General features: G+C 39.7%; 1 protein-coding gene across 3 annotated transcripts in view; it reads right to left on the bottom strand.

Moving 5' to 3' along the window:
• The window catches only part of LOC149257936 (uncharacterized), a 371,741-nt gene that overhangs the window by 275,363 nt on the left and 73,924 nt on the right, over window positions 1-22,454 (bottom strand). Inside the window, exons 2-3 of one of the 3 annotated variants that reach the window (XM_089414607.1) lie at window positions 7,118-7,210; window positions 6,952-6,990 (exon numbers count right to left, since the gene is read on the bottom strand). The exons of 1 other annotated variant lie outside the window; for it this stretch is intronic. Coding sequence is in view for 1 of the 2 variants with exons in the window: in XM_089414602.1 (XP_089270728.1) it covers window positions 6,952-6,990 (39 nt within the window). In the remaining variant the exon portion in view is untranslated. The remainder of the gene's footprint in view (window positions 1-6,951; window positions 6,991-7,117; window positions 7,211-22,454) is intronic. One more of the 3 variants, XM_089414602.1, reaches the window with a different exon arrangement.

Below are 22,454 nucleotides of genomic sequence, written 5' to 3'. Positions count from 1 at the left end.
CGAGTGAAGCAAACAGAAGCACCAATGGATCCAGATGCCATTTCCTTAGACAATATTGATGTACTGTCTCAATGGAGGGTGGAGTCTGAGGTGCCCATCTTGGAGGAGTCACCTTCATGGTTAGAGCCAAATGATCCATTAGAACAGGGGCAGCAAGAGGAGGAGGAGGAGGAGGAGGTGCAGCACGAGGAGGAGGAGCAGGAGTCAGAGGAGGAGGAGGACACTGTGGGAGCATCAGCATCAACACCATCTGCTATAGATATAGGAGAGCACAGCTCCATACCTAGCACTCATTATTTGACATTAGGTGCAGGGCCAGGGCCAGGGCCTTCTACTACTAGGGGTCGGCCTAGCAAACAACCCATTATGTTTTCCCGTAAAAGGGGGAGAGGGCAGTGATTTCAGATAGATAGTTCCTAGTTTTATTTGTTTTGCTACATATAACTCATGATGATGAGACACTTTTATATATGTGATCTTATTTTGTATTGGTTCTCCACATTTGAGTCCTTGATTGGACAATTATCAGGGATCAACAAGATTTTATCGCCTTTGATGTATCATTTCTATTTGACATCATATATATCAGTGCTTTCTTCATATTTATGTGCCAATGTGTTTATTTCATATTGTTATTGCTTTATATGTTTAAAAATCTGAAGAAAAAAAAATGAATGTATTATGGATTTTTTATGCTTGCCGATATTTGCCGATATTTTCGCCGATATTGCCGATAAGATGTTTTCTGGACCCTCGCCGATATTTTGTCGATACCAATATTATCAAAACAGCTTTATATAATTTCCACATACAATGTTATGTATAATGCAATAATATTGTCGTTATATGCATTATGTTATTAACTTTATATAAGGATATTGTGTAATAGATAATAATGCAAAGCAAAGAAAATAGATAATAATTCAAAACAAAGAAAATATATCGCAGAGATATTATACATAGAGTAAGTGATATTAACGTCCATTAGAGTAGAAATAAGATAAGATAAGATAACACGAGATAAATTTAATTAATTTCTATTGGTGACCACAAGATTAGGTCAAGGGGCTAGAAATGCAATCAGTCCCAAACACAATGTGGGAGGGCCAAGGCTATTCCTGGAAGCTAAATTGAAAGAGATACAAATGAAAATAACAGAAACGTAAGTAAGACAGGCTACTCCAAAGGGATAAACCCTAGAAATGTAATAGTCTACAGTGATACGACCATACGGCCTGTGCACACACATGCATACATTGAAATACATACAAGTGAACACATGGATGTACTATGTACATATATTTAACTCTATTATGACAGATTATTAGTAATAAAAACACAAGAATTGTTGTTCTTTGAAATAGAACTAATTGATTTAAGCTTTAATACTACATGAAAAACTATACACCAAGGCCACACAACTCTGACTCAACAACCTGGGAAGCCAAAGTGTACAAGTTGTTGAAGTTTCTAAGTTTACTTAGTTAGAAACCCTCCATGCACTTTATCTTATTTATTCCTACCTACTTGTTATTTTACTTAACAAGTTATTTACAATGTAAATACTAAAAATAAACACTAGTGCATGCTCAACATATTACAGATCAACAACTAAAAGAAACAGAAACAAACATGCCATATGACACCATTATTTTTGGACTAACGTCCCCGGAAAAACCCAATGTGGGAAAACCGGTGCAGCTATCTGAGAGTTTTCTTATTAAGCAATATCAGAGTACAATCTGGGTGTCGAAACTAGCCTACCCAACAGAGAATTTCCTTGGAGTAATACCTCTCAGTTTCTGACAAATCTCCTGGCTGAAACCCCGAATAATCCTTCCGGCAACAACTCAGCAGAAATTTGCCCCAGAAACCCCAACGTCAGCCTCTCTCTGGACTGCGCCAACCCCTCTCAGTCCCACGCTGGCCTTGCATCACCCCGGATGGGTCTGCGTCAGCCTTGGGATGCCCTGTGTCAACCCTTTGTCCCTCTGCGTTAGCAACGCTGGCCTCTCTGAGGCTGCACAACTCTCGGCTACCTCTGTGTGAGCCCTGGCTGGCTCTGTGTCACTCTCCTTGGCTACTGTGCTGCTCTCCCGACACTCTCTCTGTCTCACATCTCAAGGACCGAGATTAAGTCCCTAATCAATGGCTAAGATTAGATCTGGCTTGATCCATGTCTTTTGGACCATTCTAACACAGATTCATATTAATACACATTAATATTTTATTTTCCCTAAGTTTGGACTTAGGGACTCCATTAAAAATATTAATTATTTTAATATCTCTTGATCTGTTTAGAATCTGCCCAAACCCTTTCTGGGTATTGGAAATCTCATGTGCCCCAACCTCTCCACCAAATTTTGTGGCTAGAGCACATCCGATGCTACCCCAAATCAACACTCCCTCTTAGCGAGGACTATGCTCTAGCAATACTCCTCATTGAGTATTACTCTGATCATCTGGCATCGGTACCTATGCTAATGCTAGGCCTTCCTGCCAACATCCTCTGCACTGCTGCATCCTGTAATGTTGCCCATGGTTCTGCCACTGCCACTGTTGCATCTGTACGACAACTCCCTCTGCATCAGTGTTGTTGCTGGTCCTTTCTCCCAACATTGCACCTCCTCTCATCATGTTGCATCGTGCTGCCCACTGCTGCATCTGTACGACAACTCCCTCTGCATCAGTGTTGTTGTTGGTCCTTTCTCCCAACACTACACCTCCTCTCATCATGTTGCATCGTGCTGCCCACTACTGCGCTGCAACTCAATTACTGAGAAGTAAGTAACTAATTTCCCAATTTGACCTCCCTGTTGGGCTAGAGACACCCACTCATGTTGAAGCTCCCTCTGTTGCTGACAAGTGCTCCCTCTTTGACCTCTGCGTTGCTGCAACTCCCTGCATCTCACACCATTGCACACCTCTTTGTGCCATCCTGCACTAGTGCAACACTCCTGTGCCTCTTGCACTGCTGCACCCTGCTAGCCTCGCGCTGTCTCGAGACTCCTGAACTGTAGCTTTCTCTGTTGCTCCATCCGCATCCGTCTCTACCCGACTCAACTAGTCCTGCTACTCCTCTTCGAGGCTCCCGTAGCAAGGTCTAATCCAAAAGGCTGGGTACCTCGAGGATCCTGCCCCTCATCGCCTGTAGTTCGCCTAGCTACAGCTCGATGTCTCCCCACTTCCGGTCAAGTGGTGCGTGTGCACTCATGGCACAGTCATCGTCTATTAAAACTTCCTTCTCTGCCCATGCTGGCGCTGCCTTAGTCTCAGAAGACTCTCCCTTACTCTTCTTCCTTGGACACTGAGTCGCATAATGACCCAGCGCCCCACAGTGGAAGCACTTGATCTTGGAGAGATCCTTCTTCCTCTTTTCCTACTTTCCCTCGGATGCTAGGGCCACATCTTCCTCCTCCTGCTTGACTTTGATCCCCTTGTTGCTGCTACCCGTCTTCGACTGCCATCTGATCTCTTCTTGGCAAAGAGTTGTCCACATCTCGTCCCAAGGTGGGAGAGTCCCTCTGCCCAGTATACTCTGGACAAATACCTCCCAGTCTTCTGAGACAGCATTCAAGGTTGTCCTCACCATCAGCTCCTGATCCAGTGTTGCCTCTATAGTAGTCAACTGATCTCGAATCTCATTTAGTCCTCCGAGGAAGGTGTCAATCAGTTCTCCCTTCTTCATCTGATATGACCTCAACTGATTCTCAAGCAGCATTCTTCTCTGCACAGAAGTATGCTGGTACAGCTTCTTGAGAGCCTCCCACATCTCAAATATCGTTTCCTTCTCGGCTATGTGTGGTACTACATGATCCTTGACCCCGTCAAGGATAATGCTCTTGGCCCTCGCCATCGCCTCCTCGTACTTTTCATTATCATTGGGGTCAACTGGGATAGTTATTACCTTCAAGGCGAAGTTTTTGACACGATTCCTTTCAAGTACGGATAAGATTCTAGCCTTCCATGATTGTGAAGTTCGATGCTCTGTCCAGTCTATCCTGGTCTCTTACTCTGTGTAGTGCCATGATGCTCCTCTACTTCCCTCCTGGAAGTTCTCTCGTCGACTCCTCTGAGTCTCTACTTCCCGTCTGGAAGTTCTCTTCTGGTCTCCCTTTGAGTCTTGATTTCCCTCCTGGAAATCCTTCTGTCACTGTCAAGATGCCCCCTACTCTGATCTTTTTGTGCAACCGCATCACTGATCTAGGTTCCTCGGCGATAAACCCTCGGTAGCAACTCCTCTGGCCTTACTCTGTCCGGTACTGTTCTGACTACAGTACCTCACCAGCTCCACTCTGCAATATTCCCGCAGCCTTCTAAACCCCAACAACCTGAAGGTGAGAGCTCCTAGGCTCTGCACAATCCAAGCACCAGCAACCCGGCCTCCTCAGCGAACTGCGTCAGCCCTCCCAGCTACTGCGTGGCTCTTCGTGAGGCTTATTTTGCCTTCCTTAGCCTCTACGTTGCCTCTTCCCGAGTCACCCTTGATGATGCAGGCACTGCGTCACCCTTCTTTGTTGCTGCTCTGCTAAAAACAGCTTCTGTCACCTCGGGACAACTGTTTTCTGTTGCTATTGCTCCGCTCGGTTGATGTCCTTTAGTCCTCCTGTGATCTACAATCACCCTCTAATACCATGTTGAAGTTTCTAAGTTTACTTGTTAGAAACACTCCTGCACTTTATCTGATTTATTCCTACTTACTTTTTATTTTACTTAACAAGTTATTTACAATGTAAATACTGAAAATAAACACTAGTGCAAGCTCAACATATTGGAGATCAGCAACTAAAGGAAACAGAAACAAACACGCCATAGGACACCATTATTTTTGGACTAATGTCCCTAGAAAAACCCAATGTAGGAAAACCGGTGCAACTATCTGAGGATTTTCTTATTAAGCAATATTAGAATACAATTTGGGTGTCGAAACTGGCCTACCCAACAGAGAATTTCCTTGGCAGTAATACCTCTCAGTTTCTGACAAATCTCCTAGCTGAAACCCCAAATAATCCTTCCGGTAGCTACTCAGCAGAAATCTACCCCAGAAACCCAGCGTCAGCCTCTCTCTGGACTACGTCAGCCCCTCTCAGTCTCACGTTGGCCCTGCGTCACCCCGGATGAGTCTACATCAGCCTTGGGATGCCCTGTGTCAACCCTCTGGCCCTCTGCGTCAGCAATGCTGGCCTCTCTGAGGCTCTGCGAGCTCCCGGCTGCCTCTGCATGGCCCTGCGTGAGCCCTGGCTAGCTCTGCGTCACTCTCATTGGCTATTGCCTTGCTCTCCCAACACTCTCTCTGTTTCTCTGTACTCAAATGCCCCTCAGCTACATCTCCCAATCACTAATTCTATCTCTCTTAGCAAACCCCGCTCTAGAGAATAAAATGACTGATCACTTTGGTGTGTTCTCCAAGTGACCCTCAAGCCTCCTCTTATACTTTCCCTGTTGACATCTCAACGGCCGAGATTAAGTCCCTAATCAACGGCTAAGATTAGATCTAGCTTGATCCATGACTTTTGGACCATTCTAACACAGATTCATATTAATACACATTAATATTTTATTTTCCCTAAGTTTAGACTTAGGGACTCCATTAAAAATATTAATTATTTTAATATCTCCTTATCTGTTTAGAATCTGCCCAAACCCTTTCTGGGTATTGGAGATGTCATGTGCCCCAACCTCTCCACCAAATTTTGTGGCCAGAGCACATCCGATGCTACCCCAAATCAACACGAGTCAACTTGCCAATCAGCGAAAGCTTAATAAAAACATAGAACATACTTTAAAAAATAGAAAATCCTCAGCTTTGACAATCTCTAAACAAGAGAAATTAAATTTCATGACAATCCATCATCTAGAGATCAAAAGAGACATCTTAACGAAAGGTAAACACAGAACCTACATGCCAGTTTCAAAACCAAAGAACAAATGTTGACATTTTTGAACAGATAGCAGATAGTACACAATTTTATAATATGAATTCCCCCCAAAACATTCTTAATTCTGCTGATAGTTTCATACAGCACAAAGTCTGCAATTACACAACAAAAATTTCCCCGTGAATACCTAATTTTGCTCATGTACTTGATATTTTCTTTCTGCTCAGATTTGTCTTCTTGCTTTATCTGCTATCAATTTTTACAATATCTCTTATTGATTGAGTTTGACTGAGTGACTGAATTTGACTAATTTGACATTGACCATATTTAACTCACAAGTTTCAGAAAACAAACAAGTGTGACCATATTTGCCCAAATCACGTTAAAAATAGGTAAGTTTCACAGCATACCAACTGGCCAAGGGAACTCAGCAAGCTCCCAGAGTAACAGACAACTCTTGTTACTATGAATTCGACTAGATTCAACTAGACTGTTAACTTTGTGAATATGTCCTAATCTCATGGATTAACCTAATCTCAATATTTCATGCCATTAATAAGTTAATGATATCATTATTCTCAATCTATAGGATACTGTTAATTACCATATACTTTGCCAATGATCCTTCTCTTTCCATCTTTACTGCTATAGATGAAGATATCCCTATTTCTTTGGTATGGTATTTTCAGATCATCCATTCCTTTTCTTTATGACAAGTATGGTTTACAATTACAATGTACATAGATCCTGTTAAGCCCCTCAGTTCAAATTAACAAATGACCAAAAAAATGTATTTCTTTTGTTCTCTATCTATGAGTTTTCAATTCACTAATTGATCGCGGATTTTATTTTAATATTCAGAGTATCTGTTAAAAAATAGAATCTCTTGCATAAATTTCTTTACCCAATTGAAACAAAGAAAAAGCATCAATCATATTGTCCAATGTAAAAAACAAACTGGCTCAAATCTAGCACATGAGATTATAATGTTAACTTGCCTGTCTCTATAATCTAAAATACTCCTTTAAGCACTTTCACATCTCAAAAGAAAATATGTAGCAAAATCTGTTACCTGTGTGTTTGCCCTGATAACAAGAGAAGCTTCCACAAACTGCATCAGAAGAAGTAAAGAATTATAAGAAAGCAAATTACTAATTATAAACACAGCTGCATGTAGGCTTTCAAGTAATTAAACTTGTATGAATAACAGGTGAATCATTTTCAGCATTTCAGATTACCAATAGAATAGATAAAAGGGAATCAAGTGGATATTGTTGTTAGTTATTGCTACCCGATTCCTTTTCTGCTTGAGGTGCATTGCTTCAGACCTCCTGTGAATGAGGATTAATAAGGAGATGAATCGTTGTGGTAGTGATAAGCAATTCTATATCCTCGGTGCACATTTTCATAAAATTCATGCTATTAAACTATTTACCTTTTGTACTCTGTTACACCATATATTATATGTGTCTTAAGGACCATTTCATGAGACCTTGCCAGATGACACCTGTGGATTTCCTATGCACCAGTTGCAGATCCGGGGGCATTGTCATATTGCACAAGCTATTTTGGTGCTACCCTGATAGATACCCGACTCTTGACCAACAAAGAGGGGAGGTGTTAATATTACAAATGACTTGGAAGTACAGTTATCATGTTATTTTACTCAGTTCAGCTATCAGATTGATTGGTCATGTTTGTATCATTGGCAGAGGTTGCTTCAGTCACATATCATGTATATGTATCTTGTTACAGGTGTGACTACATGGTTGATTACTGGTGGAGATCTCTTATCAACTTTATCCTTGTGCTCAGGATGTTCCAGTCATTACTCTCACTTGCCCATTGCATGATGGGTTCAACAGTACTTCAACTCTTATTACTAGTTGTGTCTTCTAGCTTGGTGGGGTACTTTCCTAGTGGTTTGCCTAGATGTAATTCCTTTTTCATTATCAATCCATCATTTTGCCTAAGTAACATCCACTATTTCATCACCCTTTCATTTCCCCTAGTCATAATTGATATTACACTCATATTCCATCATTTACTCACTCGTATCTCTCTATCTGTGTAGCCTGTCTCAATCAGATGACCTTGTGCATGGAACTTCGTAATGCAAGCAAGCCTTGACTCATATACCAATGCCTGAAATCCATCACTAGTAACCAGCGAGATGATATAAGCTAGCCTTTAACCTTATAGGTTTCATAGGGAGTAGATCTAGGGGTTAACAGTCTTTTAAGGAAGTAAATACCCTTGCTAAAACAAGAAACTGACATGGTAAAATTAGCATATTTGCCACCCAGGGATAATAAGGTGAATTAGGGTTTTGACAATCACATATGCAATCCAAAAACAACAACTCAGATCAAGTTTTAAGGCCAATTCACATGTAAATTGGATGAAGAGGTCAAATTATGCATTTAGGCTTTATCTCACATGCAAGAATGTCAACCAAGAATAGAAAATTGAATCGGCGTTTGGACTTGATAAAAGTTAGCAAGGACTTTATAAAAGTTAGCAAGGACAATATCCAAGTATAGGAAAACAAGTTAGGGTAAATAGCAAGCATGACAACTATGCCTAGGAAATCAACCAAAGGTTTTGGAGTGGAAGAAATTAGCAAGAATGGCAAACAAAGCCTCGCAAGGCAAGTTAGAACTTGAGGGAATTGAATTTGGGGATTTGGCCTATGGTAAATTTAGAAACTCATAATCATGGAAGCCCTTTAACTAACTACCATGTGTTACACCAGAAACACATCCACTTTCTTAATTTGGAATTGACTCAACAATTCATTACTGTACACCAGAACCATAAGATTAGACCTCATACTTGCCACAAATAGAGCTGTTAAATATAGCTATGCCAAAAATAGAAATATGACTCCCAAAAAATAAGAAAGAAAAAAAATGAGGGGAACAGCTTTGAGACTGCTACCAACTATAGTATGTCTAAAAATAGGCACTATTAGAACTAGCAACATCCTGCATGTCAATAAAACAATCTCATAAGGCTCACTTTTAGGTAAGGAACCCAAATAAATGCTTGGAATCAACATGCAAGCCCTGAAACCCTGACTGCTAAAAATAGCAGTTGCATGAAAATGTTAACATGTCACCCCCAAAAAGGTCATTGGCATTGTGAGACTGCAAGGACCAATAATATGTGATCAACACGGACATGTGGAACTTGGAAATGTGGCTCCTAGAAAATTGGGAAACTACTAAAACTAGCAATTTCCTCTAAATCTAGTGAAAATGCCTCTGACGTGAACTCTGATCGCTATGAAACTGGATGCACCTGTCACTGAAACCAGCCTGGTGAGAGCTAGCTGGATCTTCACCCTCCAATTGCACAAACAAATCTGCGGGTTAACTGGGGGGCAGCAAAAGTCAGGCATAAGCTAGGGTATAGACTTCATCAACCTCAAGATTACATGCTAAGCTTTTCCTGGGCAATTATTTTTAAGAGCTGTAAGTTATAGCCTTTTTGAAATATTAAATAATTTTAATCCTATACAATTATGACCATAAAAAATTTGCCAAATTTATTATTTGACTTTTCATCGTTCAACTAAGGCATTGCCAACATAGAAATGTGGAGAACTTGGATATTATTAGCTTAAAATAGTACATATTGTACTATGTATAGCTAGCCATAAACAACAACTATACTGGATTTTGGCTGAAGATTATGAAATATACAAGGTTTTGATATTGATCTAATTTACTATTGTGTTTTCCCCTAAAAAGAGGACAATGAATGACGAATAAAGTAAGTGAAGAATGTCCAGAAAGAGTGCAAGAAATGTTGGGATAATTACAAAACCAAGAGTAATAACCATGAAAAGTAGTCATGAACCCTTGTGAAGGATACAGCTAACAACCAAATGAATTCTTAGGGGACTTCAAGAAAAATAGCATGGTAGAGATGGATAGAGAAAAAGAGGGAAACATAATAAACAAAGAAGAAAAATAGGAAAGACATTAACAAACTCTGGAAAAATATTCGAACAATATGTATACCCTCAATAATATGAACAAGAAAATTGCAAATACTAAGAACCAAAAACATCATCGAGAAATAAACTTCTATGAACATCAACCCCGGACTCTAATGTGAAAATTCTTGAATCTAACACATCAGAAACCCCTACTGCAATTTCTGGTTTACTATCTCCTACTTGTTCTTTACATTAACAAGTTATTTAATTGCATAAACATCGAAGTAAACACAAATGCAGCCTTCACAGATATACAGATCATGCACTGAAGTAAACAGAAACAATAACACAAGGGACACCGTTATTTTTGGACAATCGTCCCCGGAAAAACCCAATGCGAGAAAACCGGTGCAGCAGATATGAGGGTTTTATTATTAAGAAGATTTTGTGAATACAACTAGGGTGCCAGAAATGGCTCACCCAACAGAGAATATCCTCGGCAGTAGTACCTCTATCCGGAGACATATATTCTGGCAAATCTGCAACCGGATGTCAACCCCGCAGTGACTCTAACTGTTCCTTGTGCTGGACAGCAAAAGCTGCTCTAAGCACTGCTCTAGAACTGTGTCACCCATCAGGAACTGCGTCACCCTCTCACGGTTGATCTACTCTCAGTGTGCCCCACAGAATCTCCCCAACGCTGACTCTGAAGCCCAACGTCAGCCTCTGGGGCCTCCTGCCTCGTCTGCGTCAGCCCTTCTAGGGCCTGCACTATCTCTCTTGCACTGCGCTGCCTCTCTGCTATGTATTCTTCAGCCTCGGATGAAAATCCCTTGTTGAACTGCCCCTCGCTGCAACTCTGATCACTAACTCGATTTCCTCAGCAAACCTCGCCCCAGAAAATCGAATTCTTGATCTCTCTTGGTGTGTCTCCAACTGACCCTCAAGCCTCCTCTTATACTTTTCTTGTTGACGATTCAACAGTCAAGATTAAGTCCCTAATCAACGGCTAAGATTAGAATTGGCTTGATCCTCGTCACTTAGAACTTTCTCGCCCATTTTATATTAATATACATTAATATTTTTATTTTCCTAAGTTTAAACTTAAGGACCTGTTGTCGCACAAAATGTCTAGGCACCGCAACAATGCTTAGAGTAAGGGTTGTCACTCTTAATCCTTACTCCGTTTAGACTCTCTCCTAGACAAGTCAAGGGGGTAGTCCCTAAAGTAAATGGATGATGATAGCCTGTGAAAAACATACTCTAGGAGATTTTAGCGATGGAGAACTTGACGAAAGTAAACGAATCTCGATTAACTTAGATGAATAGATTAAACACTAAGGTAACCAAGACACAACCACAAGATAAAAATGATTATAGACCAGTGCCTTTAATGAATCTAAAGCAGGCCGAAAGAGGACTTATTGGGCAATTTACTGGACTCTGGCCTTCACCAAAAACAGTGCAGAGATGGGTGGAAAGGAACTGGTCTGATAAAACACAAGGGAAAATCTCTATTAGATTTTGTGGGAAAGGGTATTTTACCTTTCATTTTGAAACAAAAGAAGATAAGGACTTAATCTTCCATAATGGGCATTATTTCATGGATTCCAAAGGATTATATCTCAACAAATGGACTCCGGACTTTGATCCAGAGCTCGACATACCTAGTGTTGTTCCTGTTTGGGTCCGGCTTCCTCACCTTCCCCTTCACTGCTGGGGAGATGAATCAGTTCGTGCTATTGGAAATGTTGTAGGGAAATACATCGATTGAAGTGAACCTAAAGACAACATGCAGGCTTGTGCTCGCATCTGTGTAGAAGTCGATCTAGGCAAAGGACTGCCAGAAGCCATCAAGCTCAAGGTTGACGATTGGACTCATATTCAGCAACTAGATTACGATCAAATTCCATTCAAGTGCAAGGTGTTGTCGCGCAAACTAGCACGACAACGCTCAGACCGGGGGCTGTCACTCTGATCCCCGATCCCTCCGTTTAAGCCTGTCTCCCGCGGCTAAGGGGGGTAGACCCTGTGAGATAATGAAGACCAACTGCCTAACAGTTGGTTGGGAGACACGAGATACGATATAAAAGCACTTGAAAGATTTAATTAATTGAGCAGACCAGTGCCTTAAGAGACTGATGTAGAAACGATTACTTTTTAAATGATATAGAAACATGAGCCATGAACAGCAACCATCTATCATCAGCTAAATCACTATGCTTTTAAAACGACCAAAACGATATCCAGCAATTGAAAATTTTAAAAGATAAATGCTTTAAGCCACCACGAAAATTCTAAACCATTAACCAGATATCAATTCATATCTCGACTCAGAATATTCAACATGAAAGATATAGCATGATAATCACTGAATCTCGCAAAAATAATCTTCCACAAATTTTTTATTTTTTTATTTATTTTTTTATTTTTTTTATTTTTTTTTTAATTTTTATTATAAAAATGAAAATCTAAAAATGAAAATTTTAAAATCTATTCTAAAAATCTAAAAATTAACTATACAAAAAGATGTACCTAAAAACTAAATAAAATCTTTTTTATTTTTTTTATTATTTATTATTTTTTTTTTTTTTTTTTTTTTCATATGATCAAAATAAAAGAAAACTTTAAAATCTAATGAAACCTAACTTAAACTACAACTTAAAATTAAAATCAAAACATTTAAATTACAAACTAACAAAGCCTCTGTGCTAACCAAATTCGATTTTTTATATTTTTTTATAAATGAAATTTTTCATATTACAAAAGACAACTTAAATCTAAAACTAAAGAAAAACTAAACCTAGGCATATATACATTTAAATGAAACCAAAAATAAAACGTAACTAAAAGGAAATCAATTTTATTGCCTACGCTACCAATCAAAACCCTAAACCTACGACTAAAAAAAAACACGCAGCCACGCACTATATGACAGACGACCAAACAAAAAATTTCGATTTTACCTGCTCCGTCCGCGTGAGGAAAGGAAAGGACTGCTGCCGTAATAAGTTTTGATGCTCGTGTAAACGATAGAACGATGGAGGATACGCAAATACCTGGTCCGACGCTTTGAGATTTCTGCGTACAGGTGACGTCCAAGGGAAATGTGCAGCTGGAAATCAATCTGAGACTGTGCGTGAGACTTTATGCAACGGATCGATTGCTTGGCTTATTAATTTCGATTTGCTGAGCAATCCAACGTTAATGGGTTTCGATTTGGATATGATTTGCTGCAGGCTGTGTTTTTATGCTCTCAACAAGACAGAAACAGAGACCAAATCACCACGAATCTATTGCCTGATTAGCTTGGCGTTTGCTGAGTCAATGAACCGGTTCATATGAAACTTCACTTGATGCCCACGCAGAGAACGCACCCTTATTCTCCCACGCTAGAGATAATGACATGCTGCTGCGGGTTAGACGAAATCATTTGCAGGTACAGGTGTGATCTCTGAGGCTGGCAATCAATGCAGCGAAATGCTTTTTCTTTCTTCGTGTGCAATCACGCCCTCAACAAAAATAGAAAACCGGGACCTGGGGCTGAGACTTTCTTCTTAATCGGCCAGCAAGCAATCTTTTACTGCTTTTCCTTCTATCCTGTACATAGACAGAGTAGAATTTTGATCCTTGTTTGCAGAGTACAATGGTGTGAAAGCAGTGAAGAATGGCCACGATTCTGGCAGCCGCGAACTCCTTCTGAAAATTTGATCTTGATGAAACCCTGTATGCTTGAGAAACCCTGCAACTTGAAATAGACCAGATCACCCCACGAGTAATATGTACATAAAACCAAAATCAAAACCCTAATGAAAAATTTGAAACCCTAGATCAGCTTAATAAATTTACAGACTTGGCCCCTGAAACAACCATATTTAGCAAATAAGAGCAGAAATACTTTCAGAATATCAGAAATTTTGAACTTCACTGTGAACAGAAAGAAAAATCTCTCAATGTAAAACGCGAAATAAAACTTAAAAGATTAACCCAGGGCACAATCAGCTGGGCTCTGCACAGAAAGTGCTTGCGGGAGTTGGCTGGTTCAGCCGAGAACTTCCCCGAACGCCCACAAAATTTCCTTCAAAAAATGTTTTCCTGCACATCTCAAGCAACCATCAGCAAAGAGAGAGAGAAAGCTGCTAGATCTCAGGAAATAATGGAGATACCTGCCATTATTTCAGAAACCCTAGCAGCCCTCCAACCCTAGCAGGTGAACAAGCTACCTGTGCTCACACTACTCTAAGAACAAGCTATGATTAATGGCTGAAAACTAAAATATGCAGAAAATTAAAGATCTCACAGCAATTCCAGAGAGTAACACCAGCCAATTTTGGACCCCAAAGTCTTCTTTATTAATCAGAAATTAGATTTACAAGAGAGCTTTCAGTACAGACTCACAGATCAGATGATCTCAAATGACTCCCTAAGACCCTATACAAAGGAAATGATCCTAACGGCTAGTTCGAGTGATCCATGTAGAAATGATCTCGACCGTTGATGAGGATCAAGACATCTCTTGATCTCATCCGTCGATTTATTAACTTAAAATATTATTATTTTATTAGTTAGGGTTTTTGCTTCATTTTTTATTATTTTATTATTTTTATTCAATTTTTAATTTTTTTTAATTCATTTTAAGATGGATCATCAAACTAAGCCGTTGGAAACATCACCTAGGACCTAAGACCTAGGACTCATGAGGGGATTTACAACATTTTCAACCCTCAAGACACAATTCATCATGATTTTTACAATTTACATCTCAAAGGGATGAACCCACTTAATACAGATCCTCATAGAACACCCAGTTCTGCGACACAACTATAATCTAGCAGATTGACATATAAGACTCTCCTAAAGTTCTGACGACGAAATCCATCCCGGCTTTGGGGTCAGGTTTGAAGAAAAACTCTGCCGATCCGTGGATCGGTGAGACGAAAAACCTCCCGGGACGCAGATCATCATTAGAAAGTTAGGTCAACCTAGGCAACTTTACATACATGACTCTGGTCTGCTTAGATTTTTTACAACTTATACATGCAGACTGGGCTCACAACAAAAATGATCAGGCTGCTGATGATGGCAGGATGGCACGGACATGCTGATCAGGTGCTGCTTCTTCTTGTCAAGAAAAGACGGGGTGCACTGCATGGGTAGTTGACCAGTAGGGGTCAACATCTGGCTCTACTTGGGGACACGTTGCTGCTTGCAGGAATGTGAGAATCCAGAATCTGCATCCATACAACACAAAAATAAGTAGCGTCCATCCCAAAAAATCAGCATATTCATTAAGCACAGGAAAGACAAAAGCTCTTCATTTATTAACTATCTAAGGCAAAAATAAAAATGCGGAAAAACAAGGAGTAGGGTTAGGAATACGATACAAAGGATGCCCTGGGGCATCAGATGTGTTCAATATAGTGCATACTGAGCATTTGCCTGCTTTCAGGCAAATCTGTCGGCTGCTTGTCGGATGTACCATGTCCCATTTTGCATATGGTAGGACTCCTTCCTATCCGAAAATCAAGCTGCTCACGGCCGTCTGATGCATCAAATCTTCGTCTAATCTTCTTCCTCTTGCGCTTCTTCTTTCTGGCAGGATGAATTACTGATGATCTGGAACTTTCTGTTTCAAAACTATCAGATGAAGTATGCATGATATGTCTTTCTTTAGCCCGCATCTGATCTTTATCATTCTTAAGTCTATCCGGATCACCTTCAATTAACCATCTTTCAATCGAATCAACAACCTCCTCATAATAAGATGGATCTTGTTGCAGCAAATGAGAAGGCTCCTGATCTATTGATGTCACCTGGTTTCTTTCATCTTCCAATTGCTGAAACCTTTGAACCTCTATTCTAAATGCATCTATCTGACTAGAGTGTTCAACCTTTACAACACTAATTTGTCTGGCATGGTGCTCTTGCATGTCTTTTATTACTTTATCATTCACTTCCTTTATGTCCATCAAGCAATGCTGCATAAAATCTATTTCTTCTTTATGATTTGCTTGTATGTCAGCCACTTGATTATTATGATTGAAAGTCATGATGGTCATTTCCTCATCCATGGTTAAAAGCTTATTTTGCATAGAGTCAATTTCCCTATCATGATCAGTTTTCATGGTCACCATATTTTCCTCTAAGACTGACATCTTGCTATGCATGATTCTAATTTCTGTTTCATAATTAGTTTTTATGGCCTCAATTTCCTTAGCATGCTGATTTTGTGTGACCTCCAACTCCCTATTACGTTTTTCTAGGTGGGGGCGTAAAGTTTTGACATCATTGATAAGACTAGTTTGATTGCTTTCCATATTTCTTACCAGCATCATTAGATCTTGTATAATTTGTTTTTGTTCTTCCCTTTCACTATTATTTGTCCCTGATTTTCCACTATGATGATCTGCAATATTTTCGGTTGATGACACATTCTGATCTTGAAATCTTTCTTCAACAACTGAATTACTGTCTTTCTGATCAACAATTTTAGAAGGCAATCTGTTTGGATAACCATATCTATCTTTAAAAGCATCAACAATGTCTTCTAAAGAAGTGAAAGAATCCTTAGGAAAACTGTTAAACCAATTTAAAGCATCATCTTCTAAAGTAAGGACAAATAAACGCATTTTGATATCTTCATGATTAAACTGAGGGGATCTGCAATATATGATCATGATGCGATCAAACAAGCCTAGATGCCTTCTAACAGCGATTAGATCACCACCTGAAAAAATAGGTAATTTAGGAGTGGCCTCCTCCGGAAGATCATGGAGACGGTGAGTAAAACGACATGGTTTAAATGAATAATCCATGATGAACAATAAGGGATCAGATGGATGATAGAACTAGCTCTTTGCTCAAGAAAATCAAAAGGTGAAAGATGTGGAGTCGCCACTTGAACAATAAAACTGATTCTAAGATCCAAGAAGAAACCACAAGCAGATACGAGGAAAGATTCTTGTCTGGGAAAAATGAGAAAAGTGGAGTCGCCACCCAAACAAGAAACAAAACCGAAGAGATGCTGCTGATATATGATGAAAAGATGCCAGAATATTGAATCTGCCAGCTCAAATGAGAGGTGAGACGATGAGAAGCTGAATGTCGATGAAACCCCAAGAACAGAAAAACTCTGTCCCCGGCAACGGCGCCAAAAAATGTTGTCGCGCAAACTGGCACGACAACGCTCAGACCGGGGGCTGTCACTCTGATCCCCGATCCCTCCGTTTAAACCTGTCTCCCGCGGCTAAGGGGGGTAGACCCTGTGAGATAATGAAGACCAACTACCTAACAGTTGGTTGGGAGACACGAGATACGATATAAAAGCACTTGAAAGATTTAATTAATTGAGCAGACCAGTGCCTTAAGAGACTGATGTAGAAACGATTACTTTTTAAATGATATAGAAACATGAGCCATGAACAGCAACCATCTATCATCAGCTAAATCACTATGCTTTTAAAACGACCAAAACGATATCCAGCAATTGAAAATTTTAAAAGATAAATGCTTTAAGCCACCACGAAAATTCTAAACCATTAACCAGATATCAATTCATATCTCGACTCAGAATATTCAGCATGAAAGATATAGCATGATAATCACTGAATCTCGCAAAAATAATCTTCCACAAATTTTTATTTATTTATTTTTTTTTTCTTTTTCTTTTTTTTATTATAAAAATGAAAATCTAAAAATTAAAATTTTAAAATCTATTCTAAAAATCTAAAAATTAACTATACAAAAAGATGTACCTAAAAACTAAATAAAATCTTTTTTATTTTTTTTATTATTTATTATTTTTTTTTTTTTTATATTTTTCATATGATCAAAATAAAAGAAAACTTTAAAATCTAATGAAACCTAACTTAAACTACAACTTAAAATTAAAATCAAAACATTTAAATTACAAACTAACAAAGCCTATGTGCTAACCAAATTCGATTTTTTATATTTTTTTATAAATGAAATTTTTCATATTACAAAAGACAACTTAAATCTAAAACTAAAGAAAAACTAAACCTAAGGCATATATACATTTAAATGAAACCAAAAATAAAACGTAACTAAAAGGAAATCAATTTTATTGCCTACGCTACCAATCAAAACCCTAAACCTACGACTAAAAAAAAACACGCAGCCACGCACTATATGACAGACGACCAAACAAAAAATTTCGATTTTACCTGCTCCGTCCGCGTGAGGAAAGGAAAGGACTGCTGCCGTAATAAGTTTTGATGCTCGTGTAAACGATAGAACGATGGAGGATACGCAAATACCTGGTCCGACGCTTTGAGATTTCTGCGTACAGGTGACGTCCAAGGGAAATGTGCAGCTAGAAATCAATCTGAGACTGTGCGTGAGACTTTATGCAACGGATCGATTGCTTGGCTTATTAATTTCGATTTGCTGAGCAATCCAACGTTAATGGGTTTCGATTTGGATATGATTTGCTGCAGGCTGCGTTTTTATGCTCTCAACAAGACAGAAACAGAGACCAAATCACCACGAATCTATTGCCTGATTAGCTTGGCGTTTGCTGAGTCAATGAACCGGTTCATATGAAACTTCACTTGATGCCCACGCAGAGAACGCACCCTTATTCTCCCACGCTAGAGATAATGACATGCTGCTGCGGGTTAGACGAAATCATTTGCAGGTACAGGTGTGATCTCTGAGGCTGGCAATCAATGCAGCGAAATGCTTTTTCTTTCTTCGTGTGCAATCACGCCCTCAACAAAAATAGAAAACCGGGACCTGGGGCTGAGACTTTCTTCTTAATCGGCCAGCAAGCAATCTTTTACTGCTTTTCCTTCTATCCTGTACATAGACAGAGTAGAATTTTGATCCTTGTTTGCAGAGTACAATGGTGTGAAAGCAGTGAAGAATGGCCACGATTCTGGCAGCCGCGAACTCCTTCTGAAAATTTGATCTTGATGAAACCCTGTATGCTTGAGAAACCCTGCAACTTGAAATAGACCAGATCACCCCACGAGTAATATGTACATAAAACCAAAGTCAAAACCCTAATGAAAAATTTGAAACCCTAGATCAGCTTAATAAATTTACAGACTTGGCCCCTGAAATAGCCAGATTCAGCAAATAAGAGCAGAAATACTTTCAGAATATCAGAAATTTTGAACTTCACTGTGAACAGAAAGAAAAATCTCTCAATGTAAAACGCGAAATAAAACTTAAAAGATTAACCCAGGGCACAATCAGCTGGGCTCTGCACAGAAAGTGCTTGCGGGAGTTGGCTGGTTCAGCCGAGAACTTCCCCGAACGCCCACAAAATTTCCTTCAAAAAATGTTTTCCTGCACATCTCAAGCAACCATCAGCAAAGAGAGAGAGAAAGCTGCTAGATCTCAGGAAATAATGGAGATACCTGCCATTATTTCAGAAACCCTAGCAGCCCTCCAACCCTAGCAGGTGAACAAGATACCTGTGCTCACACTACTCTAAGAACAAGCTATGATTAATGGCTGAAAACTAAAATATGCAGAAAATTAAAGATCTCACAGCAATTCCAGAGAGTAACACTAGCCAATTTTGGACCCCAAAGTCTTCTTTATTAATCAGAAATTAGATTTACAAGAGAGCTTTCAGTACAGACTCACAGATCAGATGATCTCAAATGACTCCCTAAGACCCTATATAAAGGAAATGATCCTAACGGCTAGTTCGAGTGATCCATGTAGAAATGATCTCGACCGTTGATGAGGATCAAGACATCTCTTGATCTCATCCGTCGATTTATTAACTTAAAATATTATTATTTTATTAGTTAGGGTTTTTGCTTCATTTTTTATTATTTTATTATTTTTATTCATTTTTTAATTTTTTTTAATTCATTTTAAGATGGATCATCAAACTAAGCCGTTGGAAACATCACCTAGGACCTAAAACCTAGGACTCATGAGGGGATTTACAACATTTTCAACCCTCAAGACACAATTCATCATGATTTTTACAATTTACATCTCAAAGGGATGAACCCACTTAATACAGATCCTCATAGAACACCCAGTTCTGCGACACAACTATAATCTAGCAGATTGACATATAAGACTCTCCTAAAGTTCTGACGACGAAATCCATCCCGGCTTTGGGGTCAGGTTTGAAGGAAAACTCTGCCGATCCGTGGATCGGTGAGACGAAAAACCTCCCAGGACGCAGATCATCATTAGAAAGTTAGGTCAACCTAGGCAACTTTACATACATGACTCTGGTCTGCTTAGATTTTTTACAACTTATACATGTAGACTGGGCTCACAACAAAAATGATCAGGCTGCTGATGATGGCAGGATGGCACGGACATGCTGATCAGGTGCTGCTTCTTCTTGTCAAGAAAAGACGGGGTGCACTGCATGGGTAGTTGACCAGTAGGGGTCAACACAAGGTATGTCATGAATACGGCCATTTTGCTAATCGGTGTACTAAACTAATTGATGTTGAAAACACTCCGCAAGAAGAGCAATGGGAAGCAATAAAATAAAATAAAAAAAGCTGCCCCAAACCCCAAACCAAATCCTGAAGTTGGCCCTTCTTCTCGTCCTCCCCCAATCCTCCACCCTCCTCATCCCTCCCTTCTCTCATCCCTCTGATCGCCAGCAAGATCCTCAACCCTCCTCTCCTTCCTCCAATCCCTTCCACATCCTCTCTCCTCCTGAGGATACTTCCACTCCCACGATTTGATCCGACCCTTCAGAATCCCCCCTCCCTCTGATCATCTCTTCCTCCTTCCCACCTGAACCTCCCCCTCCCAGAATTAAAAGAAGCAACTCTAAGGAGCATGGTACCACTCTTGATAATCAAAAGAAGCCCAGAAGAAAATCAGCAAAACAGCACAGAGATGAAAATGCCCAGAAAGATATAGCAATGGGTATACAGAACCCCATAGAGTCCTATATCTTAGGACAAATTGACAAGGACTTAGTAAACAAGGACCAGGGAGGGAGAGCAACTCCTCGCAACCTTCATTTGAAATGATAAAAGTCCTCTCATAGAATAATAGGGGACTAGGGTACCCCTCCAAAGCAAATGCCTTAAAAGACCTAATAAATCAAGAGAAACCAGATATTGTTTTAGTTCAAGAAACAAAGCAGGGACAGCTAAAAATGAACAAAATTATTGCACAACACAAGCAGTACAAAGGAAGTGTTTGTGGATTCTAGAGGAGCCTCTAGAGGAATTGCTACGCTCTGGCATCAAGCTAAATGGAGCAATACAACAGAAACAGTAGAACAGCACTGGATTAAGATTGTCTTGAAGAACAACATGAGCAACCAACAGCTAGTCATCTACAATGTCTATGCTCCTAATCATTATAGAGATAAGGAGCAATGTTGGGACTCTCTTAGCACAAATATAGCGGAAGAAGATAACAGCAACATAATTTTAGGAGGAGATTTAAATCTCATATTGCATGCTAATGAAAAACGTGGAGGCAGCTTCTCCCCAGATCATTTTAGAAATCAACTGGAGAATATAATGCAATACGGTGATCTTGTTGATGTAATTTCAAAGGATCGCAAATTCACCTGGAGTAACCGTAGGTTGGGGAAAAGCAATATTATGGAAAGACTAGATCGTATTCTGGTGAATGTAACCCTTCTATCCACCTTCTCCGCTGTTCATGCCTCCATTCTACCCTTTGCAGCCTCAGACCATTACCCCACCACATTGACCCTCAAATCCCATTGCCCTGTGAGCCCTCTTCCCTTCAAATACAATTCTCTATGGAATGACATTGCAGCAGCCAAAGAACTGATTCAGCAAACCTGGCGACAGCACATTGAAGGTTCTCCAAGTTTCATTTGGGAAAGCAAACTCAGAAATGTAAAGCATGCTCTTAAGGATTGGGCAAAAACTCATTACAAAGAGAAGAAAAGAGAAGCAAAAGCTAAGATCGAAGAACTCCATCACACAATGGAAAAGCGAGAATACCATCAGGTAGATAAAAATCAGGAAGAAAACCTCTACAGCCAGCTTTATAGCATCAGAAGAGAAGAGGAACAGAAATGGCAGATTAAATCGAGACAACTATGGTTGAAGGGCGGAGACAAGAACATGGCTTTCTTCCACAAGCAAGTCACAGTTCAAAAAATCAAAAATAGCATAACATCTATCATAGATAGCAAAGGCAATCAGCAAAACAGTCAAGCTGCCATCAAACAAGCCGCTTCAGAACATTATAAAGAACTCCTAACTGAAAAAGGAGAAGAAGAAGACTATGCAGACCTTTTACAGCATTTGCCAAATAAGATCACTGCAGAAATGAATGAAAGCCTGAACAAAGAGATAGAGGAAGAAGAAATCAAAGGAGCCATCTGGGCCTTTCAACCAAACAAAGCACCAGGACCAGATGGCTTCCCAATCAGCTTCTACAGAGAGCACTGGGAAACTGTTAAAAAAGACCTCATCAAATTAGTGAAATGGATTCAACGGAAAAATAAAATGGGAGGTTATACAAACTCAACCCATCTAGCCCTCATACCCAAGGAGAATTGACCCTCCAACTTCTCCCGTTTCCACCCCATATCCCTTTGCAATTCCTCTTATAAAATCTTTACAAAAATTCTTGCAGCCCACCTCAAGCCTTTGTTGCCAATGCTCATATTTGAAAAT

Source organism: Pinus tabuliformis, chromosome 6, assembly GCF_031772625.1.
Source record: "Pinus tabuliformis cultivar Carrire ecotype Pingquan chromosome 6, CPIR1, whole genome shotgun sequence".
NCBI classification, from domain to species: Eukaryota; Viridiplantae; Streptophyta; class Pinopsida; order Pinales; family Pinaceae; genus Pinus; species Pinus tabuliformis.
The sequence above is the reverse complement of the archived record's forward strand: the minus strand, read 5'-3'. Positions and strand labels throughout refer to the sequence as shown.